This window comes from Barbus barbus (assembly GCF_936440315.1).
Source record: "Barbus barbus genome assembly, chromosome: 26".
Lineage (NCBI taxonomy): Eukaryota > Metazoa > Chordata > Actinopteri > Cypriniformes > Cyprinidae > Barbus > Barbus barbus.
This window is the reverse complement of record NC_136754.1, coordinates 13,265,874-13,283,659: the sequence shown is the minus strand read 5'-3', so window position 1 is coordinate 13,283,659 and position 17,786 is coordinate 13,265,874. Positions and strand designations below refer to the sequence as shown.

General features: G+C 37.4%; 1 protein-coding gene across 1 annotated transcript in view; it reads left to right on the top strand.

Moving 5' to 3' along the window:
• LOC306846439 (tyrosine-protein kinase yes) overlaps positions 1 to 17,786 on the top strand; it is a 38,617-nt gene that overhangs the window by 17,003 nt on the left and 3,828 nt on the right. Inside the window, exons 3-11 of the mRNA XM_079379827.1 lie at positions 6,053 to 6,152; positions 6,587 to 6,685; positions 8,052 to 8,155; positions 8,259 to 8,408; positions 10,736 to 10,891; positions 11,734 to 11,913; positions 12,143 to 12,219; positions 13,020 to 13,173; positions 14,324 to 14,455. Coding sequence (XP_079235953.1) covers positions 6,053 to 6,152; positions 6,587 to 6,685; positions 8,052 to 8,155; positions 8,259 to 8,408; positions 10,736 to 10,891; positions 11,734 to 11,913; positions 12,143 to 12,219; positions 13,020 to 13,173; positions 14,324 to 14,455 — 1,152 coding nt within the window. The remainder of the gene's footprint in view (positions 1 to 6,052; positions 6,153 to 6,586; positions 6,686 to 8,051; positions 8,156 to 8,258; positions 8,409 to 10,735; positions 10,892 to 11,733; positions 11,914 to 12,142; positions 12,220 to 13,019; positions 13,174 to 14,323; positions 14,456 to 17,786) is intronic.

Here is a 17,786-nt window from a genome sequence, read left to right as displayed (position 1 = left end):
TTCCAGTTTCAGGAAATAGTCCTCCGTAAAATGCACTGCACACACTCTAATATTTGGGTTGAACTGTTCTGGAACAGTTTTGTAAATACAACTTAACTACTAATTTCTGTCCTCTTTTGGAAGCCTAAACAAAGTACTTTCGCTTTCACAACAAGAAACAGCGTCTCCACGACATGGCGCCGGTGGCAGCAACAATACTACAGCGAGAATGATAGTTCCAGCTTCTTTCACGGTGTATACATTTGGGCTGTGTTTTGCAAATCTTTCCACACCGTGACGTAGACATGGGGGCGTGTTTAAATGAACCATGTTAGGGGGGCGTGGCAGAGTGTTAACTTTTATAAAGAATATCTCTTTGGTTTTAAGACTTTAGTCTTTGCAACTTTAGGGTTCTTATCTATGCTCAAACAGCTTGTAACACTCCAAAGAGAAAGGAAAACTTGAAATCGCATCATATGACCCCTTTAGAAATGATGTACTCGTAATTGGAGTATATTACGTTTTAAAATTATGGATTACATGATTACATATTATTCACACAGCAGCAGTAAATGATTCGGAATTTACTGATTTTCCATAATTCTGTTTTTTTTTTTTTTTTTTTTTTTTTAATCAACTCACAAACCCACTGCAGTTCTTACATTAAGCCCAGTTTGGGAAATCCAGTGTAATGTAGTGTTTACATAATGATTTCATGATGTTGGTATCAAAAAATGGAATATATTTTCTTGCTCTTTGCTTTTTTTATGTGAATGTTAGATTAAAAAAATCTAAAAGTAATCTAAAAAAATAGTCAGAATACATTACCTAAAATGAGTAACCTAGATTACGTAACCTAAATAAAATTTTCATCATGTAATCTGTAATCAATAACAGACTACAATTTGTAAGTAATCTACCCAGCTCTCAATATATATATTTATTTATGTCAAATTAAATATGGCATCTGTAGCTCCTTAGCTGATTCAATAGTTCAGGGTCAGGGTCAGGATAAAGGTTGTGTTGGGTGTTTTATTTGCATATGTGGACACTTTTTATTTTTTATTTATTTTTTATTTTTTGGACAGACAGAGTTCATGGAAGCCAGATGTTATGTAAATGAGACCACTAAAACAATATATCCAGTATGTTTCATTAAATCAGAATTACAAACTGCAGTTGTAGTAGGCCTAAATAAATGCGAGGGAACTAATGTGATTTATTCCTCTTTGTTCAGTGGTAATTTCTCTGTTCTGCTTCAGGCAGTGCTGTGAAGAGATCTCTTGATACTAAGTCTGTCTCTCCCTAACTCCAAGAGGCTGGGTATAAATGCGATGTGTGTCTACAGCAGAAAAGCCAAATAATTAGATCTTTGTGTGTACTCTGTGAACGGCACAGTTTTTATTCAGTAGAGTTATAAATAGCGTAATTATCACATCATGTCTTATCACAGGGCAAGTGCTGTTCACGAATCTGCTTTTTCAGGCAACATTTGATCTGATAGCCTTTGCTTAAATGCTAAATCCAGTGTGGCCTGATGGAAATTGTCTCTTGGGAAAATTCAGAGAGTTTTTAAGATCTTCTCAATGTCAGTGATCGGATAGAAGACGGTAGACTGTATATCCAGCACACCTACAAAAAAATTATTCTTTCTGGCATCTTTGAAGCCGTATTCACATAATGCTATTATAATCCATGAATGCTAAATGTCAGTACTAGAGATCGACCGATATATCGATTTCCCGATATTTAAGCATTTTTCCATAATCGGATATAGGTTTTGTAATATCGGATTCACCGATAAACACCGCCATCTTGTGGGTGTTTTGAGAATTGCGCACAGGATCACAATTGCAGCACATCTGAGGGGAGACGAGACAACAACGGCGTGCAGGTACTTGATTTGCTGTAGTTAGTAAACTATTTAATATTACAGTCATTAATGCACAAATTAGATGTATTACATAAATGCCTGATATATAGTTTATGCAACTTGGCTCTAAGAAATGTGATAAATAAGATACTCTGTCAAGCCCTGTCCCTAAAAAGATATAACTTTGCCTGAAATAACACAGCCATGAATTAGCGCATGTTGGAAATAAAAGCATTGAATTTAATTCTCTCTCTGTTGTCTATATGCTCATCATTAGTCTCGTGAAGCCGCTTTCATATTGCAGTTCACTCAGCGGTTGATGCTCAAAAAATGCTCCAGCACGGCCACTGCATGTAACTTTTAACAAGATTCACTTTTTTTGAAGCACCCTAAATTGTATTAACACTTACTATATAACCATTATTTCGTTTATAAACATCTAAATTAATACAACTCTATGGAAATTCTCTGCAATCGATCGCAGTTTGAGTAGCCTATAGTTCTGTGTAAATGCATAGATAAACCGCGCTGTCAGCAGCATAATTTAAAACCACACAAAATAGAGCATGGCAGTTGAGAAATGCAATAAAATACAATGCTTGTTATATTCCAATATTCCAGTGAATATTATTCCGTGAATTAACATTATCCAGTGAATTATTCTTTAATAATTACACTAATAGATACACTCTTTGGCCTATTAAACAGCTTATAAACCTACTAAAAATGAAGTTGATATGACTCCTGTCCTTTATTTATTTTCTCCATTTGAAAACATTAGACATTCTACGTTTATTTTGCTTACTGCTAATATTAGTGTTGCTGCTAAAGCTTTTTATAAATAAAATGTTTTTTTATTGTTGTAATACGAAGATTAAATTTAATATGACTGGGCTCTAGACTGCGACCAAAATGGTAATTTTTTTGCGAGTTAAAATTTGACGTGGCCGCATTTGTACGAGTGCCTGGTCTGCGCTGCTCCAAAGCATCTACTTCATACAGCACGCGCTGCCAGCCGCAGCACATTATAGCAGGAGTCAGATTTCACTGATCACGTGAAGAGAGGTGCTTTCAGCGCGAGCGCTTCGTGGGTAGAGCCAATTAAATATATTAATATTTATTTGCTTCCTCAGAGTTTGCTAAATTTTCTGTAATATACTCTGTATATAGTACAGCATGTGATGTGTCCTATGCCATGCCTCGTCTTATTCGTTTTTGTTGATAAATGTTATGTAAGCTAGTTTGTCATTGTCAACGTACTGTTTTTATTGTTGTTGTGCTTTTTAATTAAGAATAACAATGAATCCATATTTTGTTTTAGTCTTAAAAAGTGAAAGGTGTATAGATATAAGCAAAACAGACAATTATCTTTTCTTGGAAAATGTGACACCAAGATCGCGAATTTGAAAGTGAAAGCGCACAAAAAAGGAATTCCTGATCACAAAATTTAAATCACAAATAATACTGATGAAAAAGAATGAGTTGAATGTTGAACACTTTCGTTACCATATAACTATAAACTATGATAAAAGTTCATCAGCATGCATTGATTAATCAAATGTTCAAATGTGCAAACACAAAAAAACAAATTGCAACCAAATTATGTGCTCGTGCGACCAACTGAGAAAGTTAGTCGCAAAAGTGAGATCAGTGGGAAGAATGAGTCTAGAACCCTGCATGAAAGACTGCTAATTCTCAAAACATTTTTTGTTAAGATGACTGAAAGGAGGAAAAACCAAAGTGAGGTATGGACTTGCTTCACGCAGTCATTTATTTACTTTATAACAGTAAATAAATATCGGTTCTGCATATCGGTTATCGGGCACATAAACATGCAAATAATTGGTATTGGTTATAAAAAATAAATATCGGTCGATCACTAGTCAGTACTAAAATAAAATGTATCCAGTCTTTCTACAATACTGGTAATACAAGGTATTCTGAGCTTAGCACCTCAACCCTTGCAAATAAACCAGATTAACTTGTCTGTCTTGGCAGTGTATGAATATAAACATTGAATTTGTGTCACAATTTCAGATCTAGTCTTTGCTATTTACATCCAGCCTAATAGGCTAGTTTATTATGGCTGTCTAATCTTATCTATTATGTTGATATTGATCAACAAGTTTGACAAAATAAATTAAAAAAACTGCTGGTTGCTGTTATTTCTTTTTTATTGATGCCTGTTAACTTTATTACTTGGCAAAAATGTAATAATCATTACTTAACTGAGAAATACTACATTCAATTTGTTTGAATTTAATGTAATACTTTTTATATTTTTTAGATGCTATAATTTTTTGTACATCGAATAAGTGTGTGTGTGTGTGTGTGTGTATGGTAAAACTATTTTAAGGTGTCCTTTTTACACATGCTACATGTACTTCCTATTATTATAACAATAAATTATGCATAATTACATGCAAGTAACCCTAAAATAAACCCTAACCCTAACCATATAGTAAGTACATGTATTTAACTAATATTACTCAGTACTTAAATATATATTTAATATATTGCATTTATAATTGTTACATTACCAAATAGTGTTAATGTATTTTTATATATATTCATATTTGCAATTATAGTGTGTTGTGGTTGCTATAGAGAAGTTTCTGCTGTTGAGAAATTTTAGTGGTAGCGTTATCGACTACTGCAGTTTTGCTATTCTAACAACCCTAATTACTCATCGTCAACACATTGCCAACAGGTTCAAACCTGATCCGATTTAATAGCCAAACAGAAGAAACGCCAGCACCCATGCACACGTCATACCTGTTAGACTTCTTGACTTGGCAGATCTGTGTGTGCCTGTCTGTGTGTGGCATAGCGGATGTAATCAGCGGGTCGGCCCTCTGTTCTTCACTAATGGATTATCTGGTCTCGGGGCCCTGCTTGGGTTTAATCCAACCCGCTCCTTTTGTCCTCCCTCCCACTCAAAACCATCTCAGCTCTGCCTTCTTTCTACTGTGCCATCCATACACCATGCTGGTGAAAATCCCATTGTTGATGTAGTGAAGACAAAGAGCGAGCCGGCTAATGATAACTGACTACAGAGACAACCAAGCCGGAAACAAAAATCAATGGACGTGTCATTCAGCATGTCTATAAATGCTTAACTAAACTCTATTATGGGGCTGAAATTGCATCTGATGCGGCAATTTCGAATGAAAAATTAAGTTACTTGAGCAGCTAACTAGCCATTAGCGTACTATTATCGTTTTGCTTGTCTGAGCCTGTGATTTGCGTCTTTACTAGGGCTGTCAACGTTAAAGCGTTAACGCATGCGATTAATCTAAAAAACTTAACGCGTTTAACGCAAATTAATCGTTTGATAAGGTTTGATCCCAACTTCTTGCCGTCTTCGCAGCGTGGAAGGTAATCATTGCCTGCGTCCCAATGTGCACACCATCCATCCTAAATTCTATGTGATATTAGTAATTTTCAGTACTATTTAGGGCAGATAGGGTGGATAGTATGCACATTGGGACGCAGGGATTGTGTGATTAAGGCACCGGGCTTGACAAAAGTGAAGCGAATGCAGAGAGAGAGAGAGAGCGAGTGTGTCCGAGAGAGAGAGGGAGTGCGCGAGAGATATGCATACTCAAGGGTACAGCAAACCAGTGTTGCCAGTGTCGCAGTTTTCCCGCACAATTGGGCTATTTTGAAAATACAATCGTGGGAAAAATGAAGTTCTTACAAACACTCGATGGTGGTTTAGAGTTCTGAGTAAAAGTGTACTATTAATCTTATAAATTGTCTTATGTAGCATGATGCTAATGTTAGCTCTAATGCACCTGCAGAACAAGTCCAATTCTTCTTCATAATGCATTTTGTCATAATACTTCATGTAAGGTCGCAAGGTTTTGTTGTATTTATTTAGAAATACTTTTGATAATAGTTTGGTAAATGTGTACTGGGATTGAAACGATGTGGCTTGGTAAACGTTTTCTTGCCAATATAAAGGCTGATAATGGCTGAATTAAAACAAAAGAATAATAAGGAATGGGTCTCATACCTGGCGGAGATGTGAAAGGTTCTGTTTGTCATGCATTCCTTTATTTCAACACATTTACAGGTAAATCTAGTATTTTAAATTTGCGATTGATCGCAGTCCAGGACTGTGATTAACGCGGTTACATTTTTTTAATCGATTGACAGCACTAGTCTTTACACAACTCGAATCAATTTTTTTTGCAGGCGGTGTAACTTTCTTCGTGGCCTTATATGATTATGAAGCCAGGACATCAGATGACCTCTCCTTCAAGAAAGGCGATAGATTTCAGATCATCAACAACACGTGAGTTCCTCAGCTTTTGCTCGTATGGCCACCCCGGGGTCACATATTTTGAGTGTATATAAATGTTATGTGTAAAATAATCCAGCTACAGGAATTAAATTTGGCAGGATTTGTTTATTTCATTTTTTTTTTAATCCATCATTGTATTCCAAGTTCATCGAGGCCGAAATCTGTCTGGGTTAATGCGTTTCCATAATGGGCCATCTGTTCATCCACCAGCCAGGTTTAGCTTTCAGTAAACGCTCAGTTAAAAAAAAAATTTCCCTCTCTAATGACCCTGATATTTTAATCATACATCTCAAATTCCTTCACTTCTCTGCATTTTTGCTTTGATGATAACACGGCCTGCAGATGCTTGTTGCTGATTTGTTTTCAGTTTGTGGTGAAGGATGTGAACCTGATAACTGGGTTGTGTCTTTTGCTTCGGCCTACAGAGAGGGAGACTGGTGGGAGGCTCGCTCCATCAACACGGGGCAGAAGGGCTACATTCCCAGCAATTACGTGGCCCCTGCAGACTCCATCCAAGCAGAAGAGTAAGTAACTCCTCTCCTCCTGTGCTTATCCAATCATCTCATCCCTTCACGCCGTAATTAAGAGAGCGTGATGGCCGGTCACACGTACGCCCAGAGACAAACACACCAACAAACGCGTGACTGCGAGACAAAAGACTCTCTCTTTCAGTCTTACTCTCTCTCGCACATATTACTATTGCTCTTTACCTCCCTTTTTTCTTAGTTATACTATTTTGTACATGCATTTACTTTTTTCACTATGTTTCATTCTGTAAATGTTTTAACCAGTATTCATTTCAGTTTTTGACTTGACAAAAATGTATCTTAAATGTAGCCAGTATTTCACCATATTCATTCATGAAAGATTTTTTTAAATTTATTCTTTGGTTTACATTGTTCATTTTTGTGAATCAAATTGTCTTTTTCAGGGATTTGTTTGTAAAAGCCTTTGTGTGGTATATTGCGAAGAGCAGTGTTTATTGGTTTATAGAAATTCAAATTGAATGAACATGATTAAAAACAGTTCTTCACTGTGTTCATTTAGTAAAAATAATGTGGAAATATTCCTTAATGATTTAAACCGCTTTAGTAAAATATCAATATAAGATGAAAACTAATTTGAAATCCTTCATATACACTTTATTATACACGTCTGTTCAAAAGTTTGGAGCCTTTTTTAAAAAAAAAATTTTTTTTTAATTTTTATAATTAAAAATCTATTTCTTGATTACAAATTGAACCAACTTTTCATGAAAATAATCCTGAAAAAATAAGTTTCTACAAACATATTAAGCAAAACAACTGTTTTCAACATTGATCATGATAAAAAAAATATTTATTGAGCAGCAAATCAGCATTAAAATGATTTCTGAAGGATCATGTGACACGGAAGACTGGAGTAATGCCTGCTGAAAATTCAGCTTTGCATCACAGGACTAAATTACATTTTTAAATGCATTAAAATAGAATGCTTTTTTAATAAAATATTTGATAATCTAATATTACTAATAACAATATGTAATAATATTTCATAATACGAACCTACTGATATTATATACTATACCACATTTTTGATCAAATTAATTTAGCATAAGAGACTTAAAAGTTGGACCGACCCCAAACTTTTGAATGGTAGCGTGTTGTTTTTATCCTTTTTTTGGACTATTATATTTTTTTTATTAATTTGTTTAGAGCCCAGAAACCTTGGAAAATAAACAATTAATTTAGGTCACTAAGCAGTTTTTTTTTTCTTTCACAGGATAACATGTTCTTCTTTTTTTTGCTGTCTTTTTAGACTGAGTTTCCTTCAGGCTGCCTTTTGTGTTCTTCAATCTCTGATTTAACATGGTTACTCAAGTGTTTATTTTCATGTATTTTTATCTCGCAGATGGTACTTTGGCAAAATGGGTCGTAAAGATGCTGAGCGGCTGCTACTGATTCCAGGAAACCAGCGGGGCATTTTTTTGGTCCGAGAAAGTGAGACCACTAAAGGTAAGTGAATCGCTGTCCATCTTAAGAAGTGTACAGCGCTGATGCTCAAAAACAAGCCATAGCAGAAATATTTTTAATCCATTCCCTCCTCTCTTCCTGGCAGGGGCTTACTCACTCTCGATACGGGACTGGGATGAGATGAAGGGAGACAACGTGAAACACTACAAAATCCGAAAGCTTGACAACGGAGGCTATTACATCACCACAAGAGCTCAGTTTGACACACTACAGAAACTGGTGAAGCATTACACAGGTTAGCACATTCAGTTCAAACAATATTGTTTCTTGTATCTCCTTTCAGTTCAATTGGACAGAAGCCCTGAATACCAGTCATGTGGAGATGGCAGGGTGGTGATTTGAAGCTTAGGGGTCTCACTGTGACTAGCGCTAACAGGTGTCTGACATCTGCTGTGAGAAACATGTCCCTGTTCACCCAGACTGTCAGTTAATCTTGGCCTAGTTTCCACAGGAGAACGTCTGAGAGGGCTTTTGACATCGATACCTCTTTGATCTTATGAGATGTTACGTGAGCGTCCTGACACAGCGCTGTTGTTGTAGCTTACGTCGGTCCCCACAAAGAAAAACCATCAGATTCTCCTAATTGTGATTTTTGTCAAGCCAATGTTATGTTTACCTCAGCGGTTAAACTCTCAAAGCAGGATTACTTGACACAAACTAGATGGCAAAAAGTATGCAAACTCCATTCTAATCAAAGGGTTTGGCTTTTTCAGCTAACAGGTCCATAAAAATCTATCATATAGTCATGCAATCTCCTTAGACAAACATTTACTGTAGAACATGGTGTACCTGTTCTGTTTCTGCGTAACAAAGCACCATGTACAAAGAGAGGTCCATATAGAAATGGTTTACCAGATTAAGTGTGGAAGAGCTTAACTGGCCTCCACAAAGCCCAGCGCGTTTTTGTTGTTTTAAAAATACACTTTGCTCTTCAATTCTGTTGCCCTCCATCTGGTTGTTTCTGAACATAAAAGCATATTCTTTGTTGTGAACACTCCTAAGAAAAGCATGTAAATGACTAATAGGCGACTAAAGAATTTTTAAAACATTTAGCTCTTTCTTACAAAACTTTTGAGGCCAGTAAAAATAAAGTGTGTGTGTGTGTTTGCTTGAAAAAAATCCTCTTATGCTCACCAAGCCTGCATTTTATTTGATCAAATATACAGTAAAACAGTAATATTATGAAATATTGTTACAATTTTAAATCATTTTAATACATTTTCAAATGTAATTTGGTAAAGCTGATTTTGTCAGCTGTCATCACTCCAGTCTTCAGGGTCACACGATCCTTCAGGAATCATCATATGTTGATTTGGTGCTAAAGAACCATTTATTATTTTTAGTAATATTGAGAAAAGTTTAGAATTTTTGTTGATACCATGGTACTTTTTTTTCAGGATTCTTTGGAGAATAGAGAGTTCAAAAGAACAGCATTTATTTGTGATACTAGTCTTTTGTTACATTATAAATGTCTTTGCTCTCAGTTTTGAACAATTTAATGCATCCTTGCAGAATAAAATTTGAATTTCTGTTTCTAAATTCTAAATAAATAAATATATCATACTGAACAGTAGTTTAAACCCCATTTTAATGAGATTTAATCCCAGTAAATGAGATTTAATGAGATTAAATTTATTTAGATTAAAAGTTTAAAATCATGTCTATAATTTTGAAATTAAATGTTTAAATTCCCACTGATCGGCGGATTTAATTGTTTTCTGTGAGGCATTTCATGCAACCTGTCACAGACCCAAAGGCCAGTGAAAGTAACAAATTTGCTTTTCAGATTCATCTTATCTGAAGAATGTCAAGGCTTAATGAAAGGCCATCAGTCCTTGTCTGGCTCTCTCTGTGTGACCTGCTTCGTAAAGATTTTAATCGTTTGGTTGAAAGACAGTGATTAATGTGCTTTATGGTTGGATAAGTGATGAATTAATGACTTTTGCCCTCACCCAGGTCATTTTGTAGTCTTGTTCTTTTATGGTCCTCCTATTGTATTAAATTTGTGAAAATATCACACACCTTGTTTAATTAGAACTCTTCTCTTGCTCTTCTCACTCACTATACTAGTCATTTTTTAAACAACATTTGTTTGAGTTACAGCTGTTGATCTAGATGGGATTGAGATTCAGTTGTTTTTATTAAGGGAGTGTTTGTTGTCTGCATATGGGTGTTACAGGTGTAATTTACCTGACATCCTCAGGGAGAACTAGTTCTGTCCTCATAGCGCTTATTACCCTAATATCACTCTTGTGTGTTTGTGCGCATTGTTGTGACAAATGAGGACATAAATTTGTATAATGACACGGGTATAACATAGGTATTACAAGGTGAAGGTGACTTTTCAGGATATTGCCCCATGTGCCCACTTTTCAAAACGCTTAAATTCTACAGAATGAGGTTTTTGGGGGGAAAGTAGAAATGCACAGTCTCCTGTGAGGGCTAAGTTTAGGTGTAGGGTAGGTGTAGGCCAATAGCACATACAGTTTGTACAGTATAAAAACCATTACGCCTATGGGATGTCCCCACTTTTCACAAAAACAAACGTGTTTGTGTGTGTAGAACATGCAGATGGGCTGTGCTACCGACTGACCACAGTGTGTCCGACGGTGAAGCCCCAGACTCAAGGTCTGGCTAAAGATGCATGGGAAATCCCACGAGAGTCACTGCGTCTAGAGCTCAAGTTGGGTCAAGGCTGCTTCGGAGAGGTCTGGATGGGTAAGACGAATGCAAATACAATACACTCAAACTCATTCCCCACAGCTAACATCTTGTCAAAAATTCTTCAGTTGCTAATTTGTGGCTAAATACATGGTTACTTGACAAAAATTATGCACAAATTACTATGACACATCTTAATACCCCACTCTCCTGTACTGTTAGCTTCATTTATATCTGTTGTTTTCACAAATGCGCCAGAGTACTTAAGTGTTTACTTACTAGAGAGAGATGTCAAAGTGGGTTATTAAGATCCTTTGTCTTTCATCACTGCTCTTAAAACTTGTCATGCTGCAAGCTCCAGCATGCCACATCACCGAAAACAATGTCGGGAATTCCACTTATTGTGTATGTTTGTTTCAACATGCATAAAAGGTTCAACATAACTGATTTGTCATCTGCTGGCAATCCGTGTCATTGCTGTTTAAACTGTTTTCACAAAACTGTCTGTCCTGGACTGGCAAAGTAACATTCTTGACCTGTTTTGTAAGATTTCTTAAAGGGATAGTTTACCTAAAAATGATAATTTCGTAAAAATGTACTCACCCTCAGGCCATCCAGAATCTAGATGTGTTTGTTTCTTCCTCGAAACAGGTCTGCAGAAAATTAGCATTACATCACTTGCTCACCAATAGATCCACTACAGTGAATGGGTGCCGTCAGAATGATAATACAGCTGATAATAGTGTCACAATAATCACAAAGCTTTTTTATTATATATTTTTTCTGAACTCTTTTCTGATATTTTTCAAATACTTAGGCTATTTACAATGGATTTTTGTTTTACTTTTGTTCTCTTGGACATTTCTTTTGCACTCATTCTTTGTTTTTTTCCCCCCAAGGTACATGGAATGGCACGACTAAAGTAGCTATAAAGACACTGAAGCCAGGCACCATGTCTCCTGAAGCCTTCCTGCAGGAGGCCCAGATCATGAAGAAGCTTCGTCATGACAAGCTGGTGCCCCTGTATGCTGTTGTGTCCGAGGAGCCAATTTACATTGTCACTGAATATATGGGCAAAGGTAGCTTGCACTCGTGTTCCTTATTTCCTATGTGTATGTTTATAAGCTCCAGAATGTGTGTGGGATGGATGGATGGATATCGATATTATTTCGTAGTGTAATTTATATTATTACAGTAGTATTACAAGTCATCATATTTCAATTAGTGTGGTTCATATCCTGTATTTGATCCGCTTTTAAACACTTAAAATTTTGAAAAACTGTTTCTCTTTGTGCTTTTGTCTTTTAGGGAGTTTGCTGGACTTCTTGAAGGAGGGTGAGGGCAAGTACCTCAAGCTGCCCCAGCTGGTAGACATGGCTGCCCAGGTAAGAGAAAATCCCAACTACAATCCACTGTTAACCGGCCAGCTTTGTTTTCCTTTTCCACATGCAGTAACACACAGCTGCCCAATTGTTAGCAGAAGCATGTCACAGTGAACCTGGACGAGTGGCATCTCCCAGAGCGGCAGGGTTTCTGTTTCAGCCTCCATCTGGCTGTCATATTTATTTAATATCTGATATGACATCCTGCTGCCTGTGTGTCTCTCCCAGGCACTATGATCCTCATTTCCCGCCTAATGCCTGGAGCACTTAACTGCCACTCCTATGGGGCCACTTCACTTTAATGTGTCTACTCAATTCTGCTCTGTTCTCTTAAAAGCTCGCTGTTACTCTCTTACGTTCCTCTTTCCTACTGCACTCTCTCTCTCTCGCCTCCCTGGGCTCCCATCACTGCCGCATTGCTTGGCTGAGGCTTCAGTCTTCCTCTCACATCTCAGCTTGTGAGATGATGCTTATGAAAACCTTTTGGACAGCTTTGCCATCTCAGATTGTTTGTTAAATTCCCTTAAGAATTTTCTTCCTGTTTTCTGTTTTTTTTTCATTTAAGCTTGTGTTTAGCAACCTGTTTGCTTGCTGTGTAGATTTTGCCCATAAGCAGCTATATGAACGTTGGTTAAACCGTAGCTTTTTAAGCACTGAAACTTCGATCATGTGCCACCTCATCTGAAGCTGAACCCATAAATGCAGCATTTCAGCTCTCTTAATATAGGAATTCCATGACTAGATCTGACATGTTGGCTTTTGTAAAAGCTTCTGGGGTCTTGATTTCCTGTCATCTTGTCTAGATTGCAGATGGCATGGCCTTCATCGAGAGGATGAACTACATCCACAGAGACCTGAGGGCTGCTAACATCCTGGTGGGAGACAATCTGGTCTGCAAAATCGCCGACTTTGGCCTGGCTAGACTGATTGAAGACAACGAATACACTGCTAGACAAGGTACGTGGACGGAAATGCAATATTAACACATTCGATAATTAGGTCTGAAGCAATAATTACTTAATTGCCTGGTCATGCTTTGTGATATTAGAAATAAATCATGATTATTATCCACATTAATTTCCAGTCACGCACTTCCATCCGACTAAGGGAATTTTAAGTGAATGTAGACTCTTTTTGGCCTTTCTTTCCGGTGCGGTGGTGCGTTATGTGAGCAGTGCATTCTAATGTTATAATATTGTAAAAAATAATTATATTATTATATGACTAGAATAACATTCCACTCAGGTTGTGAATGGAAAGTGGATGAAGATTACAAAGAATAAAGGGAAATTATGTATTTTAGTCTATAATTATGATTAATATAAAACCAAAGTGTTGATTTGAAAATGGAAAACATTTATATGAGTAAAAAGAGGAAATGGTCACAAAATATGCATGGTGAAATATGTAACTCACCATCTTTTGTCGGCAACAATGCTGCTACTGGCAACAAAGTTGTTGTGCTGGAAATTACAGGGCAATCAGCATCTAATCATGCACAATTACCCCACTTACTGTCTGAATCCATCATCTCCCAGAATGCACTGTTATTGTGTAGAGCACCTTGACTTGCCATTACCTTCATAAATGGTGAACGATGATTTTTCCCTGCAGGGAGTCTTGAGTGCCCAAAGGCGTCTGGGCAGTAAAGAAAATGGTACATCACATACTATCTTCTTATGCTTTGTACATACAGCTGTATTTGTAGATGTTTCACTCATGATCTTTAAAGATTGATGAATCGATGTATTTCAGTTTCTCATGTTCCCTGATTTGACACTTCTACATTTGACTTATTTATAAACTCACTTGTCACAACACTTTAGATCAGCACATAAACTGCAGACACATTGAGATTTAATGCTTGTCCAAGAGATGGAGGTTCAAATTCGGCTTGTGTTGTGTGCTGAATCCATGAACACCGCATCAATGGGTTGTCATGGCAAAAAATAATGAATTTCATTTTTTACCATGAGGATCCATTGAATTAAGAAATGTGGAGGCCTACAGGATGTTTTAAAATGCTGACATTTGCTTTGCTTTGCTTTAGTAAGAGCCATTGACTCTACTGCAGTAATTTAGAGAATGTGTGCCATTGTTCCTTCAGGAGCCAAGTTTCCCATTAAGTGGACTGCACCAGAAGCAGCGCTGTACGGCCGATTCACCATCAAATCTGACGTCTGGTCCTTTGGTATCCTGCTGACGGAGCTTGTGACCAAGGGCAGAGTGCCATATCCAGGTGAGAAATTCCATTTGATTTAGCAGTAAATAACAATTATTCTAAAATTTTTAATTTTAGGATAATTACATTTCATGTGGTTTTAGGTAGACTTCCATGCATATTTGAAAGAATAGTTCCCACAAAAGAAAAAACAACATCGCCTGCATGTTCTTTAAAACCTGAGACTTTAATCTTTGAAAACAATATTTTTAATGAAACTTGAGCGTTTTCTGCTCTTCCTTTTGAAAGTGCATGTAACCAAAACTTAGATGATCCTAGAAGGTCATAAAGAAATCATAAAAGGAACCCATATGAATTGAGTGGTTTAATGCAAGTCTTGTAAAGCGGTATGATAACTTTTTATGATAAACATAATTAATTTAGGTTTTTATTTACATTTAAACAATGTTCAACACACATGCATAGAGCACATCACATTTGGTAAACAGGGAAGCTCAAACGTGTGTGCGTGATGCACAAGAGCAAGTGTGTCACATGTATTTTATATGTGAAGAAATGCCTAAATTAAATATGTTCATCGTATAAAGCAATTACAATTCTTCACTGGGAGACTGGGATTTAACTACTTTTATTCATATGGATTCATTTTACAACAACTTTATGACCTTTTTGTGTCAGTTTTGCTAGCCTGGACTTTCAGTGGAGGGACAGAAACTTCTTGGGTTTCATTTTTTAAAAAAAAATTAATTTAATTTGTATTTTGAAGATTAACCAAAGTCTAATGGGCTTGAATAACATGGAGGTGAGTAAATGATAACAGAAATCAAATTTTTGGGTGATCTACCCCTTTAATATCATGCACAGCCAGTGAGACACACCTGAACCAGCTAATCATGGTCTTCAGGTTTACTCAACAAAAAGAAATTACAGGCAGGTGTGTTCAAGCAGGTTGGGATCCAACAGACCTGTAGGTAGGTAGATCTCCAAACTGAGAAGTATAGATTCCACTGTGCCCCCTACTGGAGCAGAGGGGGACTGCTGGGTGTGTTATTACTACTCTGAAGGAGCCATCTGGCTTAGGCGGGCATGAAGGACTGACTGAGCACCAGTTCTTATTTACCACCATCTGTCTGTTCCCTTCCTGCACCCGTCCCTCACACAGCCTAGTCTGTCATTTGTAGTGCTTACCTAAAGCCTCTCACTGATGCTGCACATCACAAACCCAGTTAGGCTTTCATCAATCATTCAATCGTACACTATTAGACTCAGTCCATTATTGATGAGCATCTGCTTCCATGTAGAGCCCTAGAAGAGGCTGGATTAATGCAGCAATTTGGCTCAGTGGTTAAAGAACTGGGATGGTTGTCAAAAGCTTGTAGGTTTGAACCCCAGTAATAGAGAGCCTTAAACTATCAGCATTTTAACCTTGAGCAGATGCCCTTTGGATGTTTGTGTAGACTGTTTGGCTGTACAGGATTGAATTATTTCATAGTGTAAATACTGGAGTCAAAGAGAAAGTTTATCATCTGTAATACATGGCAATGCTTTGCCTTAAAGGGATAGTTCACCCAAAAATGAAAATTCTGTCATTAATTACTCACCCTCATGTCGTTCCAAACCTGTAAGACCTTCGTTCATCTAAGGAACACAAATCCGAGAGCTTTCTGATCCTTCATAGATGGCAACACAACTGGAATGTTCCCAGGTCCAGAAACATAGCAAGGAAATCAGTAAAATAGTCCATGTGACCTCAGGGGTTCAACGTAATTTTACCAAGATACGAGAACACTTTTTTTTTTTTTTTGCGCAAAGAAAACAAAAGTAACATTCTGTAATGTTCTGATAATGAACGAAGGTCTTACAGGTTTGGAATGACATGAGGGTGTATAATTTGACTTCCGGCTTCGCTACTGTTCGGACGCTCTTGCTTACTGCTCTGCGCTTTGCTCCCTGCTTACGTACTTTTCTCAGATTTTTCTAAGATTTTAACTTCAGCAGGCCAGCACAGTGCTCAAACAACACATTTTTAGCAGAAACACTAAAACTAAAAACTTTTCGGGACTGGACGAAAAAGAAGAATCTTTGCCTCCCACTGCCAGCAGCTTACATTCTGGAGAAGGGAAAACACCGCTGTCTACGTTCAAACAGACGAGAAAGAAATGCCACTTGTGGAATCCACTTGCTGCATGAACTGCCACAGACTTCTACAAAGGATTACGGTTCTTGAAACAAAGTTACTTGCTGGACTTCCAAAACAGGTGGGGAACACAGCAGATCGTCATCACGGACCCTCTCAGCATACAGCCGGTGAATCATGTGAATCTCAACAGTTTATACCAAGTGTAGAGGAACAAGCCAAAACTGATCGACAGACTAATCGATGGCACAAACAGGGAGCGAGACCCAAAGGCTCTCGAGACATCAGATTACCACGAGTATCTCGGATTGCTGCGGTAGCATCCGCTACCCCAGATACGGCTATGACAAGGCTTGCAAACACTGGTATTCTACCACCCCCTATACATCTTGAGAACAGATTTGAAGCATTAATGAATGTGGGTGAGGAATCCCCAAATGTGACAAAACATGGATTGAATCAGCCAGCAGCTAACATTGCTACTAACAGAATGTTATTGATGATATTGCTCCCGTCAAAGTCTGCAAGAAGAATGGCAGACAAAAATCAACATGGAGAAAATCAACAGCAGTTCAGAGTATGAAAAGACAATGCAGAAAAACTGAGCGGATGTGGCGGAAGACGAAACTCAAAATTCACTATAGCATCTATAAAAACAGCCTTCATGCTTTCAATGCAGAACTAGCCACAGCTAGACAGACCTTCTTCTCAAACCTTATAAACAGTAATTTAAACAACACTCAAACTCTTTTGGCTACTGTTGAGAGACTAATAAACCCCCCCAAATCAGATTGCCATTGAAATGCTGGGGTGCATCAAAAATCTTGGGGTGATTCTGGAGACAGACCTTAGTTTTAGTAGTCATGTCAAAGCGGTAACTAATCAGCATACTATCATCTCAAAAACATTGCAGGAATTAGGTGTTTTGTTTCCAGTCAAGAAACTTGTTCATGCCTTTATCACCAGCAGCGTGGATTACTGTAATGGTCTCCTCACCGGCCTTCCCAAGAAGACCATTAGACAGCTACAGCTCATCCAGAACGCTGCTGCCAGGATTCTGACTAGAACCAGAAAATCTGAGCATATCACACCAGTCCTCAGGTCCTTACACTGGCTTCCAGTTACATTTAGGATTGCTTTTAAAGTTCTTTTTACTTGTTTATAAATCACTAAATGGCCTAGGACCCAAATACATTGCAGATATGCTCACTGAATATAAACTTAACAGACCACTCAGATCATTAGGATCGA